At 36.7% G+C, this 19187-nt stretch overlaps 1 protein-coding gene across 9 annotated transcripts in view; it reads right to left on the reverse strand.

Moving 5' to 3' along the window:
• The window catches only part of PCNX1 (pecanex 1), a 223015-nt gene that overhangs the window by 147444 nt on the left and 56384 nt on the right, over positions 1-19187 (reverse strand). For 8 of the 9 annotated variants that reach the window (XM_030930409.1, XM_010360621.2, XM_030930412.1 and 5 more), the window contains exons 4-6: positions 13923-13968; positions 12896-12985; positions 3057-4766 (exon numbers count right to left, since the gene is read on the reverse strand). In XM_030930409.1, coding sequence (XP_030786269.1) covers positions 3057-4766; positions 12896-12985; positions 13923-13968 — 1846 coding nt within the window. The remainder of the gene's footprint in view (positions 1-3056; positions 4767-12895; positions 12986-13922; positions 13969-19187) is intronic. The other variant, XM_010360624.2, reaches the window with a different exon arrangement.

Genomic DNA, 19187 nt, shown 5'->3' on the forward strand with positions numbered 1-19187 from the left:
AAATATTAGTCATACATTAAAGATATGCCTTATAATGTAAAAAGAAAAATTAAGTACAAAACAAGAGATCAACAGAAAATGACTTAGTTTGAACTTAAAACATATTTCCTGTCTCAGTAATCACAAACCATTATTGATGAAATTCAGTTTTAACCAAAGAACTTGATTAATGATGACAGGGCATATGAAAACAATCACTTGTTACGTGACTAAAAAAGATAATATATGACATACTACTGCCAAAATCATGTTAAAATCCCTGTCACTAAATTGATGTTAATAAAAAATGTTTTTCCTATTAGCATTATGTAATAAACTAGGGAATCAGATATTTTTTATTTTTACTATTGAGTTTCACAATGGCACACTTAGACTATCTCTAGTTTATTTCTACATTTAATCATTTTCTTCTACTTTAATTTTATACCACTGAATTAATAAGGTTAAAGGACAGGCTACATTGTGTAGCATAACTAACTGGCCTTGGATAGTCACAGCAGCACTAGTAAGCATTTACTGTGTGCCAGGCACTGTTATAAGCATTTTTGTGTATTAACTGCCTAGTCCTCACAACAACCCTATGAGATAGATACTATAATCATCTCGTTCTAAGATGAGGAAGCTGAGGTTTATAAGTAGATTTCCCAGAGTCACAATACGGAGCCCACATACTAACAAAGGTATTTGACTCCATGTCACTAAACTAGATTACCTTCTATTTTAGATTATTTTAGTACTTTAAAGTATATTTCCTAAATTCCATCTCTCCACACTACCACCACCAACTACCTTAAAATAAAATGAAAAGAAATCGGTTATCCACACCTTCATATTCTTCAGGACAAAATCTATCTATTGCTTATGCATAGGTATATGAATGGCCAAGCAGTAACATGATTGGTTGACAGGTTTCAGTAGTACACTATGTAAGGCAGGACAGCCCAGAAACATTTCTTCTAAACTGTCAGACAGGGCTATAACAGGTAATGTTAACATAAACAAATATCTTTAAACAGTATTTGAGAGTCTCTGTAATTTTTAAATAATGAGAACCAAAACAAATCCCCTCCCACCACCTCCAAACTTTCAAAAAGCCCAAATAAACTCCCAACAAAACTCCTATATTTAGTTATGATGAAAACCAATTAAAAAACTCCCAACACATTTAAGTGCTTTAGTTTTGCTCTTATTTGTATTCTAAACCCAGTGAAGCTCAAATAAAAATAGCCTGTGCAATGCCTTCCCTAGGCAAAAAGTTTTTAAACAGCATACAGACTATTACATTTCTTCCACCAAAGAAGATATTTTTATTTCATTATTTATTAACATTTAATGGAGTTATTTAAATAAATAAAAAAAAATGAGTACAAACAAAAGAAAACAAAAGCTAGAACCTGGAAAAACGAGGGCTAATATAGCTTAAAGAACAGCACTGAGAAGCAAATAACACCTTTCAAGTAACTTTTCCTAAAACACAGTACCCGTGAAAAGGAAATGACATTTTAAATATAAAGGCATGAATTTACTACATACTTTTGTACATATTTTTTCAGTATTTACTTTTCAGCAATATTCAGACCAGTAATATTTTTCTATCATAGCATGTTTACTTAAAATTCATTTTGATAACTTTAAAAATTAAGCTATATTTTAAAATCCAGTGGTTTCCTGCATACTGTGAACATACCTGGTATGATTTGTGTGAGAAATCACTACAAGCATTTCAGGTTGTTTACAAAAAAAGAGAACTATATCCAGGTCAAAGACTCGAGAGAATTTAATTACTCTATTGTCACCAAATGGTTATAACCACTTCAGATATAGTTAGTTCTCAATATTTAGGTTTGATAAACTACATTTTTTTTCAGGTACCAGATAATTTCTTTATGTTCCCATTAGAAATAATCTGGCTAGAAACTTCACCCAAAAAAATCTAGGAAAATGTTTACCACAACATGGACTTTTAAAATACTTTGGGTGAAATTAACATCTTTGAGAAAAAGCATATATTCATATGTTTCAGAATGTTTGTACAAACAAAATCCAGCTTAACTTTTAATAAGTGACTGAACATTACTATATCAAACAGACTATAAACTTTAAAGACAGAAGCATAAATAAAGGGAATGGGGGTAGAGGCTAAAAAAACTAAGGTACTAACAACAAAAGACCTGATTTTTCTGATTCTATTCAAGAAGCAGATTCCATAAAAACCAGAACCAAATAAACAAACTATCTTGGACAGAAGAAAACAGCAAGAAATAACAACTCTGAAATAAAGAGGCCAACACACACTGACAGAATATAAAATCACCTATCCAAATTTGCACAATTCTCCAAAAACCTGAAATAAGTAAGCTATTACTTTAACCAGAACACCATCACTGTTATTATGGGAGCATCTTACATCAATTAATGGATACCAAATGCCAATATAAACTGCAAATCTGAATTTAATAAACTTTAAGAATAACGTGTGAAATTATAGAAAAAAATAGTATTTTCCTAACACCTGAAAAATGAGTAAGCAAGAAATAAAACCAAAGATACAGACTTAAAAAAAGAGTCACAATTCTCAATGTACATAATCAGATTTAAAGTAATATTTGGAAAACTCTTATATAACAAACAGGCTGAGTGATCTAACTTTGAAAGTTCAGTGTCATATACTGTATAAGAGATGACCGAAACTGATTTGGTGCCGTTAAATAACTACATACTTTATTGTTGCTATTGTTATAAAAAGGAAGAGGGCTAATTTTTGTTATTCCCAGCAAAACATTAACAGGTGGCAACTGGCTTAGAAACTGGTGTTCTTGACACCATCAAGAACAAATTGACATATTCAAGTATTGCAACCAAAAAAATATGTTCTTGGTGTTCATACCAAAACCTTTTCTAAGATAACCACCTACTTCTCCATTCAAGATAGCTTATTTTAATAACACAGTGGAAGGGGTAATATTAACAGAAGCATATTTTAGTAAGTACTACTCTAATTAATAGTATGAAAAAGCAGTGACTCTTAGAGAAATCTCTTCTTACAGTTCACTTACCTCCACTGACTGCATCTTGCTCTTCCCCTTCAGGAAATGCAACCTGGTTTGGCAAGCTATTCCTAGATCGAGTGACTGTCTCTAACTGGGAAGCCCGTCCTAATAAAGCTAGCTCATCTAGCACCTCTCCCCCTTTGGCCTCAAGATCTGATTTTGAAGTGGTTAAGGGCTTTATACTTTCAGGTGCCATTAACCTGTTTGAGTCATTCAAACATGCTACTGTGCCACTGTCCAGGCTCAACACTCGGGCACGAGTCTTGGCACTATTTGTGCTAGAAGTCCGTCGTGTTGCACGCTTTTTGCTGGTTCCTTCAGGAACCAAATGAGCTTTGTGGGTGTGTTCAGAGTCTGTGCCCCTTTCTTTATGAGTGTGTTTGGTCTTTAGAGCACTGTATCTGCCCTCAGGAGACTGACAGGAATGAGAAGTAGTGCTAGACGAGCTATCACTGCTGAACTGGTGAGCAGACTGAACACTTGATGCTCTACTCAAGTCACTTTGATCACTAGAGTCTTCGTCATGACAAAATATAGCACTGTGTGGCTTGGTGCCAGAAACTCCTCGAAAGCAAACATAGTCCCTATGCCGGCTTGAATCAAAACTGCTAGCCCGTTTTTTTCCTGTCCGTCTCCTGCCTGACTTGTGGGCAGAAGCTGTCCGATGGATTACGCTAGAAGATTTAGGTCGAACATCCCCTTCCTTTTGCTTTCCACCAACATCTTTACACACTTTGGAATCCACAGAAACAGCTGACTTATCACTCTTCTCTTCTTTGTTTTCTGGAGTGTTCCCAGGTGGTCTGTCCCCTTGGGAAGTAAATTCATTTGCATGGGGATTTTTATTGGCTTCTTCAGATGCAGAGGGGCTGAGACCTCTCTGGTTGTGCACCTCTTCGGAGGGGGTGGGGTCCTTGGCCTCATGAACCTCACTGTTGGTACTCGCTTCCATGGCAACCTTTTCACTGCTAGTCCTTTTGTCACTGGCACAGCTATTCTTCTCCTCTGGGCCTGCACAGCACTCCTTTTTCCTCCCACTTTTTGTTCCTGCTTTAGGAGACTCCTCATGCTCTGACAAGACGCTCTCTACGTGAGTTGAGCTGGTCTGCTCACTTTTATAGCTGCTGACAGTACTGTTAGTATCCCGGTCCGTTCCACTACAGTAGCTTTCTGTTGACCCACTACTCCGTGTGCTCAGGCTCCTCAAGCTGTCCATGCTTTTTTCTGCTTTCAAAGGTTTGCTCTTCCCACTTTTTGTGGGTGGCTGAGAAGTATTGATTTTCAAGTCACCAGCAAGCTGAAATTCCCCAGATAAACCAGAATTTTCCACCAAAGATTCTTTGGATCCAGAAAGAGGCTTGGAAGATTCTAACTCACTAACTGGATCTAACCCACGTCTTTGCTGATAAAGGGGAAAATCATTCAGTGACGTGTCTGGAAAAGCTACAGCAGAGCTAGAAGTCCGTGGTACACCTCGCGGCCGGTGATCTTTTCTGTAAGAGTGTGAGTGTAAAGGTACAAGAGAAGCTACTTCTGTGTCACAGGCACTGGACAGAGACTGATCAACATGGTGGTGGTGGTGGTTATGACTTGGCAGGTTCACTTTGTCACTGAAGTCCCTTGGCAAGTCCTGTCCACAAGAGGATAAGGAAGGCTGAATAGAGATGAAGGAGTCATTGGAGACAAGACGAAAGAGCTTCCGATCAGTTGCCAAATCTGTTTCAAACACATGTTTGGAAATGTTAAAATAAATGTATGATCTGCTTTTCTACTGTTTCACAATGGAAAGAATTCACTGCATACAGTAAATCAAGTATAAACAATTTCTCAAGTAGTTCACCAAAGAGCTGCTTTCTGTTTCACAGCTGCACAAAGAAAGCTTTCTATTCATGAACCGAACTGAACTGAACTTCCAAATCTTTGAGTTCTTCAATTGGCCTCAGAAAGAGTTCTATAGTTCTTCAATTGGCCTCAGAAAGAGTTCTATAGACTATCAACAATAAAATAAGAGGCAACAAAGGATTATACTTAAAATAGGCCTGGATTTCTAGGCAAGCTCTGTCTACAACTTACTAACTTGGTAACTTTGGGTTACCCCCTGTAAATCTGTTTCCTTATTTGTAAAATGGGACATCAACTTCACTGAGTCATAGGCAAGGAAATAACTGAGTTAATAACATGTATTGCTTGACACAATGCCGTCACAATTAAAGGTGGCTATCATTATTTTACCTAACACAATATTAAAATCCTTTCAAAAAGCTAACACAATTATTTTACAAATCAAGAAAACCTACAGTAATCAGAAACAAACCAACAAAAATAGGCTGACCAATGCCCAAACAAGACATAATGATGTAAGACATCCTCTTGCTGTTCAGAATGGTAAAAACAGCAATAATTACATTGTTATCTTTCATTATTTTTATCTTTCATTATTGGTATAGCAATTATAAAATACTTCATGAAAAAAATACTTATCTTCTTGTATCTATAAGATCACTGCTTTAACCCTCCATCCAGACCAGTGATTAGTGACTTATCATACATACTATATATATAAATGTAAATACAGATATAAATCAATGCATCTACCTACCTACCTACATTGTAATTTATCTTGGAATATAGCTTGACAACCAAACTGCAAAATAGCTGATTTTTAAATATATGTTTTGCCAGACAAGGACATCTGAACCTGCTGTTAGTTCAATAAAAATAAAAATTATTGTCTTATTTGTCATAGCTGGATAGACGAAGTAAAATAATAGATTCTATAGTAAATCTGAGTCTTCCCAGTAGAATCTCAATGACCAAAGCAGACATTTCCCCCTAAGATTAAAAGAAAGGAATGAGTTATTAAAAATGTTTATGTACTTTTTAAAAATCTAAATGTAGATTTCACTATGATTAATTAATTAAAAACTCACAGATAGCCTCTGGAGTATACCATAAAAATTGGAGTTTATAAATGTCCAATTATACTTTATCTTACGTTTTAAAGTTTTCAAGGTAAGTAAAACCCATGTCCTTTATTATTTTCCCAACACAGCTGCTACAGTGGTTGGGTTCTTATATCTTCTAAATATCAAAATTTAAAAGCTGGCATTGTATTTTTTGTAGTATTAAATTATAATGTTATTTCTAAAAACTCTATATCTCTAAAAAGCAATTATCAGTTGGTGTGATATTCACATTTCAAGGATATGAATTTTACAGAAAACTTAGCGACTCTGAGCAAGTAGGTGAAAATCACTAAATCTACGATAACAAAATATTTTTTAAATGCTAATGATCAAAACCAACTTCCTTCTGAGGAATTAATAAAACAGAAATAAAAGTATTTCATTTTAAAAGACACAGCCAAACTTACTTTAATACATGCATTTTTTTCAATACTGCTAAACAAATATAACATAAAAGGTTTAATTTTGTCAGAAAAAATTTAGGTGGTTTCAGGAAATTTTCAAGTAAATACATTTTTTCTTACTGTTACTCATATGAAAAAAATTATATCAAAGTTAAGAGGCTCAGATCAACACAAAGAGATACTATTTTTCATCAAATCAAACTTTTTTTAAACAATTGTTATTAGTGGCATTTAGAATAAGAAAGGCATACTGCTCATGGTGGTACCAACTGGTGTAACCTTCTTAAAGCAATCTGGCAATATGGCCAAGAAACTTGAAAAGGTATTCTTAAACTGAAGGTAAGAAATCGTTGCTAAAGGATAGAGTCAAATATGCGTAAGAGGTTTTAGCACAAAGTTGTTCATGTCACGTTATTATAAAAGTTCTTAAAGCACAAAAAGTATAACAATGTCCTATAAATAATGGTTGAAAATGTAGTCCACTAATAATTTCATACAGGCACAAAAAAACAGTTTCAAAGATTATGCAATAATATGAGAAAATAATTCAGTGAAAAAGGTAGCACTGGCCAAGTGCTGGCTCATGCCTGTAATCCCAGTACTTTGGGAGGCCAAGGCGGATGGATCATGAGGTCAGGAGTTCGAGATTAGCCTGGCCAACATGGTGAAACTCTGTCTCTACTAAAAACAGAAAAATTAGCCGAGTGTGGTGGTGGGCGCCTGTAATCCCAGCTATTTGAGAGGGTGAAGCAGGAGAATTGCTTGAACCCGGGAGGCGAAGGTTGCAGTGAGTTGAGATTTCACCACTGCACTCCAACCTGGGCAACAGAGCGAAACTCCATCTCAAAAAAAAAAAAAAAAATCCAGTTCTGTAAGTTTAAATGAATGCTAATGGAATATGTGCGTATATTTTTATAAATGTGAAAGTGATATACCACAGTTAGCCATAAAAAGAAATAACATCCTGATTCATGCCAGAATAAGGTAAGTGAAAGAAGCCAGACACGTTAAAAAAACACATATAATTGCGTTTAAATGAAATGTCTAGAATAGGCAAATTCATAGAAACAGTAAACTGGAGATTGTCAGGGGCTGCTTGAAGAGGAAATGGGGAGTGTAATGGGTGCAGGTTCTGGGGTAATGAAAATGTTCTTGATTTAGATAGTGGTGATGGATGCATAATATTCTAAAAACCACTGAATTATATCAAAGCAAAAAAATATGAAAAAAAGTGATATGCAAAAAGAAACAAGTTTCTCAGTGGCAGAGGTATAAATTTTTTCTTCATACTTAACTATATTTTCTAAAGGTAACATATATATTACTTTTATAAACAAAAATTGTACCTTCTTTCTCTCTCTGATCATCCCTATCAATTGATTATGGATAACAATCAATTATACAAACATGCTGTTATTTCTCTTACAACATCTTACAAAATCGAAATCCCTCCTTTATCTTTACTTCTCCTGCTTGCTATCATCTTTACAAAAATTCACTGAAAGAGTTGCCTATATTCATTGTCTGATTCTTCTCCTCCAATTCTCTCTTTGTATTCCAATTCAACTCCCCTAAGACTGTGTTTATCAAGGTCACCGACACCCTCTACACTGTTCAACCCAATGGTCAAGTCTCAGTCTTCATGTCACCTGACCTATCAGCAGCACGTGACGAAGGTGGCCAGTCCATTCTCCTTGATCACAGGGGGATAACAGTCTTGCTTTTCCTTTGATCTCACTAATTGTTCCTACTCAGTCTCCTGGAGTTCTTAAACTAAAGAGGCACAGGGTTCAGATCTTAAAACTTTTCACTTTTTCTTTTCTTCTTCTTTTGAGAGAGTCTTGCTCTGTCACTCAGGCTGGAGTGTAGTGGTGCAATCATGGCTCACTGCAGTCTTGATCTCCCAGGCTCAAGCAATCCTCCTGCCTCAGCCTCTCAAGTAGCTGGGCCACAGGTGCACAGCACCACACCCATGTAATTTTTTATAGTTTTTCTTAGAGACAGGGTTTCACCATGTTGCCCAGGCTGGTACTGAACTCCTGGCCTCAAGAGACCCTCCCACCTTGGCCTCTCAAAGTGCTGGGATTACAGGTGTGAGCATGGCACCTAGCTAGAACTTTTCACTTTTCTGCCTATACTCCCTCTTTGTAAATCTCATCCAGTTCTCTATCCCCACGACAAACTAAAATTCAGAAATACCTGTAACTAGTTCCTCTATCTTCTACCCAGCCCTCATATTCACATGGGTATGGTCTGAAGTTCTGATCTTGGATAGGGAAGACATGAGCAAGAGGTAGGAAAACTGTAGATTATCTTAGAAGTGAAAAAGTTGAAGATACACCCCAATATCCTGTTTTCCCCCAGTCATCCTGAATCAGGTGACAAAATGAGTGTCAACTAATCAACTAACTGTTAACCAACTAACTAAAGGCCATTGTCCTGTAAATCCAAACCACAGGAGTAAGAGTCCCAAATGGTATTAAAGCCAGCATGAACATTTGCCACTAGGTGGCGCCAAACCATAACTAGGAAAAGGGATTTGGATCAAGAAGTCAGGCCACATAAACCCCAAGCAGCTAACAAGTATGCTTGCCCTGATACTTCATCAACTTCATAATACCCAACTCCTTAACTGATATGACTGATTTTTGTTGTTGTTTTTATTTATCCACTGACAACTCCTGAATCTAAAACCCCCAACCCAGACCTCTTACCTGAAATCTGAACCTATCTACTCATTGATGCGTACAGGTCTAACAGCACCTGATATGCCCTGAACTGAACCCCCTAACTTACCCTCCATGCTCTCCCCACCCCGAATCTGCTCCTCCTCAGTCTTCCCCCCTTCAGGTGGCAGGTCCCCATCCTCCCTGATGCTTAACTCAAAAGCCTTTGAGTCATCCATGACCACTACTTCTCTCACACAGTATATCCAAATCCATAACCTATCTTTTTAGTATCTTCCACACACACAGTCAGACTACTTCTCACTACTCTGATCTGTGCTCTGGATTGCTGCAATCATCTGCTAAGTGAGCTCCTGCTTCAACTTTTGCCCCTTTTAATATATTCCTCAAAATAGGAGCCAGAGTGATTCCACTGAAATGAAATACAACCCTTTAGCAGTTCCTCATCTCACTCAGAATTAAAATTAGCACATTTAAGATGGCTTACAAAACTCCATACTGTTTGGCCCTTCACTTACTCTGAGCCAGCCACAATATTTCTCAAACTTGACAGGCATGCTCCCGCTTTGGGGCTTTGCCCTTGTTGTTCCCTCTGCGTGGAGGGGGCCCCTCCCCTCAGATATCCTGAGAGCTCACTCCTCCTTCTTCAGGTCTTTGCTCTCAGAGAGGCTTGCTGTCAACTACTCTGTTTAAAATTAAAATTTCCCTAGTCCCCACCAATCCCTATCTTCTGTCTCTACTTACTACAGTATATGTTGATTTCTACCAGTATGATTCCATATTAATAGTATGGAAGCCACATGAGAGTGCAACTTTTTGTCTTTTTGTTCACTGATTTACTTCCAGTACTTAAAACAGTGCCAATAGTACTCAACAACATTTTTTTAATGTTAAACATATGGGAAAATGTTGCATGATAAAAGCAAGTTTTAAAACTATATGAAAGTAGTATAGTATAGATTTTAAAAAGCCTAATTCAAAACCAGATTTGAATTATAGGACTGTCACTTTGTAGCTGTGTGACTTTGAGCAAGTTTCTTATAACTTCTCTCTAAGCAATAACATGTTCATCTGTAAAGTGAGAATAGTAACAGTACCAACTTCAAACGTTTATAGTGAAGATTAACTGGGTAAATGCATATAAAATGCTTAGAAGAGGACTTAAACCAGGGGTTGACAAACTAAGCCCCATGAAGCCAAATCCAGCCCTCAAACTTGTTTCTGTAAACCAAATTTTAGGCTGGCACAGCCATGCCCACTATTTATGTATTGTTTATGACTCCTTTCACTCTACAGTGGCAGAGTTGAGTAGCTGAGTAGCAAGAGAGACCACATGGCCTACAAAGCTATTTGGTCCTTCACAGAAAAGTATGCCGACCCCAAACTTGATCAATAGTATGCACCCAGTGAATGCCAGACATCACTGTCTATGTTAATATATAGTTGCAAGGGTAGATCTGTGTGTATATGATTCCCAACCTACCAGACTATAAAAATCTTGTTTGCATATGGTACTTTCCAGATATAAAATAAGATATATAACCCCTAAACGCAAGGGCACCAACCCCTCTAAGATTATTATCTAGTTGTTGAGACACTGTGATGGTCTCATATTATAGAAAAGGATATTGTACTTCTCAAAGAAATTGATATTGACTGATTGATTGGTTGACTGATTGAGAGAGAGAGAAAGGGTCTCCCTCTGTTGCCCAGGCTGGAGTGCAGTGGCACTATCACAGCTTACTGCTACCTCAGCCTCCTGGGATCAAGTGATCCTCCCACCTCAGCCTCCCAAGTAGGTGAGACTATAGGCACACACCATCATGCCTGGCTAAATTTTTTTATTATTTTTTGTAGAGAAAGGCATCTCACTATGTTACCCAGGCTGGATTCAAACTCCTGGACTCAAGCAACCCTCCTGCCTTGGCCTCCCAAAATGCTGGGGTTACAGGCATCAGCCACCACAGCCAGTTGATTCACCTTTCATTTTTTTTTTTTTAAGTTTCCATACCACACAGTACATACATACATATGTACGTACCTATGTATGTGTGTGGGTTTATTTATTTGAGTGTCACCCAGGCTGGAGTGCAGTCACACGATCTCAGCTCACTACAACCTCTGCCTCTCAGGTTCAAGCAATTCTCGTGCCTCAGCCTCCTGAGTAGCTAGGATTACAGGTGTGTACCACTACCCTGGATAATTTTCGTATTTTTAGTAGAGACAGGGTTTCGCCATGTTGCCCAGGCTGATCTCAAACTCCACCCACCTCAGCCTCCCAAAGTGCTGGGATTACAGGCATGAGCCACTGTGCCCCGCCCACACAGTACACGTAAAGGTCTTTTCGGTTTTAGGAATAAGGTATAGGGTTAGATAAGAGAGTCCACAGAAGCAAAGAAACAATGAGAGGGTACAGTAATTCAAAAAAAGGAGAGAGTTACAATAATAAACTTAAAATTCCAACAGTAACAAAACATCCTTGTAAGAAATGAACCTGGGAAAAACATTAAATGAATGGGCAAATGTCATCATTTAGTTACCCGTTTGTAGCCTCATAAACAAGTTTCATAATTAAGAATAAAAAATTTGTCAGCCTGTCTGCCCATCAAACATCACCCGTAGGTTAATAAAAATAACAGGGTTGTAACATGGTGGCAATAGTGAGAAAAGTTTCTAACCTAGTTCTGATTCAGGTTCTGATTACAGAACTTTGGAAAATGTCCATTACAAAATGGGGATGACATATCTGTTGCTTTATGTTTGAAACTTAGAAATTAAACATGAAAATGTGAGTTTAAAAAGACTCAATAAAATTCAAAATATTCATTTACAATTGAGTTGAAGAAAAAAAATCAAAAATAGCCAAAATTTCTATTAACAATCTGGAAGGTACCATGTTGGTAATAGATGCACAGTTTCGCAGTAGGTCCAACAGCAAGTTATTTCTCTGTGATATGGTTTGGCTATTTGTCCCCCTCCAAATTTCATGTGGATCACCCATGTTAGACATGGGGCGTGGTGGGAGGTGTTTGAGTCATGAGGGTGGATTCTTCATGAATGGCTTGTTGCCACCTCTGCGGTAATGAGTGAATTCTCAGTTTATTAGTTCACACAAGAGCTGATTGTTTAACAAAGCACGCATGGCACCCCTCCCCTCTCTCTTCTCATCCTCTCTCACCATGTGACATGCCAGCTCCCCTTCCCCTTCCACCATGATTGGAAGCTTCCTGAGGTTCTCACCAGAAGTAGATGCTAGCACCATGCTTCTTGTACAGCCTGAAAAACCGTAAGCCAAATATACCTCTTTTCTTTACAAGTTACCCAGTCTCAGGTATTTCTTTATAGCAATGCACATGAACTAAGACACTACATCAAAACTTATTGCTGTTTTTGCAGTTGGCAGGAGATGAAGCAGCTGGCATTTAGAGATTGTACCAAAGGAAAATAACAGTTTTACATACTAGGTTATCCCTAAGCTGGGCTACTTGGTCTGACCAACTAAAAGAATAGCAGATTCTTATCTCCTATCTCATATTCACTCTGGGGCATATGTTCATAGAATTTCTCTCTCCATATTTATCTGGCAGAACATGTATAACTGAGTTCCAGTAAGCTAAAAGCCTGTATAACTCTGTATTACTACTATCCCAGTAACATTTTATATTAATGTTTCCTTAAATACTATATTAAATTGTTATAAACTCCTGCCAGATTGTACACAGCATATTCTAAAAATTAACTCTGGTCACCACAGTATATGACATCATGGTAAAGTATAATGGTCTTACCTTGTTCTTCACTTCCTTCCTTACAAAGACTAGAACTCTGGCCCAGACTTAAACTGATATCATCAGAAGTCTTAGCAGTGTCTGTATCTCCTACAAAGTTAAGAGAAACATGTGAGGACCTTATATTAACAGTAAGGCTGTAGTGTGGCACAACCAAGGAAGTATTAATACATCAAGGAGTACTGATGTCTATCAACTAAAGCAGTTTTTGTGTATCAAAGGTTACAATAATGGAAGATGCACTGAACTAACAGGAAGTATCATGGACTATCAGAGCACTTAATTATTCTCACAGAACTACAAACCAAACAATATAACATGGAAAGCTTCAAAATGTAAACTAATAAAACTATTTATTTAAAAACAAGTGGATTTTTAAAAGGAACGCAAATTACATAACTCGAACCAATATGAATTTCCTTTCCAGGGAAAATTAGTAACCTAAAAAACTGTAGGGTAAAAACAATATCAATTATCTGAATAGATAAAACAGCAGAAAATAACTTACTTTTTTTCGTTGTTTCATTTGTGCCCACATTCAAAGGTTTCACATCAAATTATTTAGTTTTCCATGAACCCCACTAAAACCCACAAAAGTTTCCCTCTAAGGCAAGGAAGTTTCTTATAGATCAAAACTTACGTAATTCATGCAATGTAATGTAAGTGGTCACTTTTGTGAAATTTGGGTGATGAAAGAGAACACAATTTAAGTCAAGCAACCTTTAATAAGATAAATAATTTTATCTATAAAATAATTTCAAGAATGATTTTTTTCATTACATTTGAATGTACAGTACTGTTACCTTCACTACAACCAAAATGAAAGGGAAAGTCAGAGGCAACTTTCAAGTTAGATCACATCTACCTTTAATAGTCAAGCAACTTTTAATAAGATAGATAATTTTATCTATAAAATAATTTCAAGAATGATTTTTTCATTACATTTGAATGTATAATACTGTTATCTTCACTACAACCAAAATGAAAGGGAAAGTCAGGGGCAACTTTTAAGTTAGATCACACCTACCTTTAATAGTTGCTGCTGTTCCAAGACGCGAGGAACCAGATCCGATCTGAAAACATGACATGAAGTAAGTAAAACTAATTAAAATGCTAGCTATGTCATTATCAATACAGACTAGCAAGATTATCAAACAAAATTATATGACCAAAACATGTTATTGGTTACTTTTATCAACATTAAAAGATACTTGTTGGACAAGCTCTATTGGAGCCACTTAACCTGTTGGCTGTGGCACAGGCTTCATGTGTCTTACCGATGTGCAGAGCTACCCAATCCCTCTGTGTGCTCAGGACTGATGGAGCCCCCTCAAGAGCCAGATCCTCCAATCTCAAGCAACTCATGTCATACAACTATTATTTTTATACTACATCATGACATGTTCATGTTATAAACAACAGCAAAACCAGGCTTTATGTCTACCTGAAATACATTTAGACTTCTTAGGGTATAAAAGGAAGGTTTGGCAGACAAACATTAACATATGCTACCAAGTGCAACATTAAGTCTTACCATCAAATTGTTAGTGTATCATTATGTACCTTCTTTAGTTGGACACAAAAAGTAAGTACTTCTTTATAGACAGAACATTTAAAAATAAATCAATAAAAGCCTAAGGCATCCATGAAAAAGGAATTTTTAGCACAAACTATAAGGAGAAAATTAAAACCTGATTGTTGAGCTTTTAGTGCTTATATTCAAAATAGTTTAACACTTCCCTAAAATTTCACAGCCATTATTTATTATACTACCATGAAAATAATATAAATAAGTACTACAAATTCCACATTAAGGAAATCAAAGATAACATAACAGTTACTAAATCAACAAGTCTCAGCAACTCTTCCTATAACTCGTTTTCATGGATTCTAAGAAGAAAACAGTCAAGCAAAGTTAGCATTGTAAAATAAAATTGAGAACATTCATATAATACTTTATACTTTCCAAGTCTTCCTCTTCATTGGTTTGATTTAGTTAGGTATATATCACAAGAAATACACTCAAAATATAGGTTAATGTTGACTTTGAAGGGGCATGAGGGCCTTTCTTGATCTGGATGGCAACTGAATGGGTGCAGACAGATGTAAAAATTTACTTAGCTGTACACTGAAGGTATGTACTATGCTGTGTAAGTTACATACCAGTGAAAAAGGAAATAAAAATAAGCATACATATATAGGTTGAAACTACAAATAAACTCTTGAGTTAGCCAATAAAAAATAAGCTTTGTAATAATTTTGAACTATTTTATTAAGCTTGGTTCTTCTAGTTTTTCCTAATTTCTGCTTTCAATTAGCCATAAAAGACATTGCAATTTGCCAGCAAGAAAAAACCAAAACAGCATTTTATCACAAAAGAAAGTTTCATTCTTACACCTGCTACATAAGTTACAGTAGGTGTTACAGAATTAACATACGCTATTTTTCTACTAGAATTAAACATAACTTCCTAGACAGAAATTTAAAAACAAACAAGAAAACAAAAACACCATTTTATGCATACCCATCTAGGAATTTAAACTTAAAAAAAAAATTTAATATGGATATGGTAGTCATTTGCTCAGAAGCTCACAAAGTATTCCCTTTCTCCTTCTTTAACAATCTCCCTATTTTGTTCCAAAATTGGTCATACACCTTCTGATATATGAGAAGTGGGCCCAGTCCCCAGTCTAGAGGTAGGTATATGAACTAGTTCTGGTGAATGAACGTGTGGGAGAATGTGCTGGAGGGCTTCAGGAAAACGTCTGTGTGTGTCTGAGAAGAAAGTGATCAAGGAAACTCTCTGTCCCACACTACTCTTTGCTTCCTAACTTTTCAAACAGGGTCTTGATTAAAGCTTCTGTGCTCATCCTGCAACCCTGAGGAAAAAAGCCTAGAGAACTGCAGAGATGCCAATCCAGAGGCCTAACATTAGGCTGCTGAATAAATGTCACACAATCACCTCCAGATTTAGGTGAAAAACAACTATTTCTTTAAGTCACTATTAGTTGAGTATTCTACTACTTGCTGACAAAAACATTCTTAACAGGTAAAACAGAGTAGTTACATTTTATGCTTCATACTTTTCTGCATTATACTTCCCCTCAAAATATCTAAGAATCATGACTATTTACATGTGAAACAACAGGGGGTCCAGAATATAAACTATAGTACATCCAAATGCAATGCATTCCCCAAATTGTCACTGTAGAAAAACACTTAATGATATTAATGTTCATGATACAATCAATTATGACATTATGGATTATTTTAATTTTCCTGTTTACCCTCACTTGTTAAATTTCCTAAAATGAAAATTTAAAAATTAAGAAAAAATGGTATATTTCTACACTTGGGGGTGAAGTTTTTTATTTAAGTGCTTAGCATAAACTAAAATATTCCACTGTTTCTTCTCTATGACAAGTACCATAGGAAGGATTATGGATACCAGGGAAGAGAGGTTACTTCTAACTAGAGAGCATATCAGGCAAGGCCACCTCCACCAAGAAGCCATATGCCTGTCTCTCCAGCTGGAAACAATTACTTTATCCTATGAAATCATTAGCTCTTCTTCTGTACCATTCCTACAGCAATTTTTACTTTGTTTTTTTGTTTTGTTTTGTTTTTTTTTTTTGAGACAGAGTCTCACTCTGTTGCCCAGGCTGGAGTGCAGTGGTGCCATCTCAGCTCACTGCAACCTCCACCTCCCAAGTTCAAGCTATTCTCCTGCCTTGGCCTCCTGGGTAGCTGGGACTACGCTGGTCTTGATCTCCTGACCTCATGATCCACCTGCCTCGGCCTCCCAAAGTGCTGGGATTACAGGCATGAGTCACCACGCCTGGCCCCTTGGTAACATATATCACATCTTTATCTTTGGTTACTTATATCACATCTACTATAAGATCCCAATCTCTTTCAGTATAAGACCCACTCCCCAACCCACACTAAGTAGAATGCCTTGAATACTATTGGGCACTAAAATATTTGAAGGTAGAAAAGTGACAAAAGGAAAGAGAAGGAGGTAAGGAGAGGAATAAAGATGGAGATAAGAAAGAATGGAAATGGAGGGTAGAAGATGAAAGGGAAAAAGGCAGAGGTGAAGGAAAGAATGGTAACAATGACTGCAATGTAGCTACTATGGTCAGCGGGTTCACGGTTTAGTACACAAGAAATTTACATAAAATATGATCATGTGTAGCAGTATCTTACACATTATATAATAAAATACATACAAGAAACAACAGTATGTCTATAATGGTAATATCTCCAGCAATATGCACAAAGTCAGACTCTACCTCCTCACTTCAGCTTCTCTAAAGGGTAAGAATAATTATGTCACCATTTATTTTGTCATAAACATTATAAAACGAAAACACTAAAATCCAAGTAGCACAATAACCTCCAATATTTGCCCATTTTTATTAAAAAGTTATTATTTTAAGAAAAAGGTATGCTGTGTGTTTAACAACATGCACACATGCTTTAATCAGAGTCAATAAGGGACCCCCTCCCTAAAACAAACAGGCAAGTTCCAACAGACAGGATGCCAAGGTCACAGGATCCAAAAGTGCCTGGCCATTGCTGGCCCTTCCATCTGTCCTATTACAAAAAGGAAAAAAAGGTCTCCAAAAGATGATTGGAGAAATCTAGGCTTACTTTCTGGGGGTCTGATATTACCTACATTTGTCAATAAGAAGAAAGCCCAGGGTTAATTAAGAATACAAAACATGCAGCCACATTCAAGAATTGAGTTATTTCATTCTATAAAAAGAAACTGAGAGAAACACAAGGCCAACAACAACAACAAAAAAAACAGGATCAAGGATAGTAACCCTTGTCTTCAAAAAGGCATTGTAAAATTTCTAACAAAAAGTATCAATCTAAGGCTGAGCATGGTGGCTCACATTTGTAATCCCAGCACTTTGGGAGGCTGAGGTGGGCAGATCACCTGAGGTCAGGAGTTCGAGGCACTCTGGCCAACATGGTGAACCCTGTCTCTACTAAAAATGCAAAAAAATTAGCCAGGTGTGGTGGCAGACACCTGTAATTCCAGCTACTTGGGAGGCTGAGGCACGAGAACGGCTTGAACCTGGGAAACGGAGGTTGCAGTGAGCCAAGATGGTGCCACTGCACTCCAGCCTGGATGACAGAGCAAGATTCTATCTCAGAAAAAAAAAAGTATCAATCCAATTAATATGTCATAGCTCTTTTCAGTCTTTAAACAAACAACAACAACAACAACAACAAAAACTCTGACATCTCCCATTCCATGAGTTCATTACGGAAGGAAGACAAATTTAAGAACCTACATGTTCTGTACTATAACCGATCACAACCAAAACTGTTACCTTCAACAGTTTCGTCATTCACTTTAAATCATGAACATGGTAATCAAATAGAGTCAAATCTTCTATCAAAATATATTCGAAAACAAGACCCTGTTCAAGATTTTGATTCATATAGTGTTTTTCATAACATTGTTCTTAGGGCTACCAATGCAGAAGAGTAGACAGGACAGAGTTGGCAGAATTATGTCTGCTATTTACTCATTTGTTAAATGAGAAGCTAGGTCTCATCTACCTCTAATGTTTTATTACCTAGACACATAAAGATAATTAGCAATCATTAATTTAAAGTCAACTGTACACAAGGCAGTATATAAGACAGAAGAAAAAAGAGGAAAATCTACTCTGTAGAGCCTTATAAAGTGCCATATAAGTAAGTACTCCATCTGCAAGAGAAAGGGTCAACACCATAAGGTGTTTGAAAATCTTGAGAAATGTGGGATAGTTACAAGAAGTTAGTTAGACCAGAAAATAAGGATGACTAAGTCTCTCTCTAGAACAGAAAGGCAGGAGCAAAGAGAAGAATGGTTCCAATCCACAAGCTGTGTCGTATGATAACAGGAAGACTGGAGTGAGAAGTGAGGTCTAGTCCAGACCCTGATATAAATCAGCTATTTCTTTTTCTATGTAATGAAAGGACTGACATAACAACCACTAAAACCTATAGTTATGTAAAGGTCTGCTATGAGAAGACCATGAACGCTTCCAACACAGTTCATAGAATTTTACTCTACCCAATGAAATCATCTGCTGAGAAGAACAGCAGGAGTAACTGGGACTTTGATTAGTATCCAGGTATTTAGGATGAATAAGAGAACTAGAGCAGCAAAGGTCCAGCCAAGTTTTGAAGTAATACTTCAAGAGTTACCATTTTAAGTTAAAAGTTACATAGTAGAAAGACATTAAAAATGGTAAAAGCAAATTTGTATTTTACTTTTAGGCTTACC

Source organism: Rhinopithecus roxellana, chromosome 5 (assembly GCF_007565055.1).
Source record: "Rhinopithecus roxellana isolate Shanxi Qingling chromosome 5, ASM756505v1, whole genome shotgun sequence".
Classification (NCBI taxonomy): Eukaryota; Metazoa; Chordata; class Mammalia; order Primates; family Cercopithecidae; genus Rhinopithecus; species Rhinopithecus roxellana.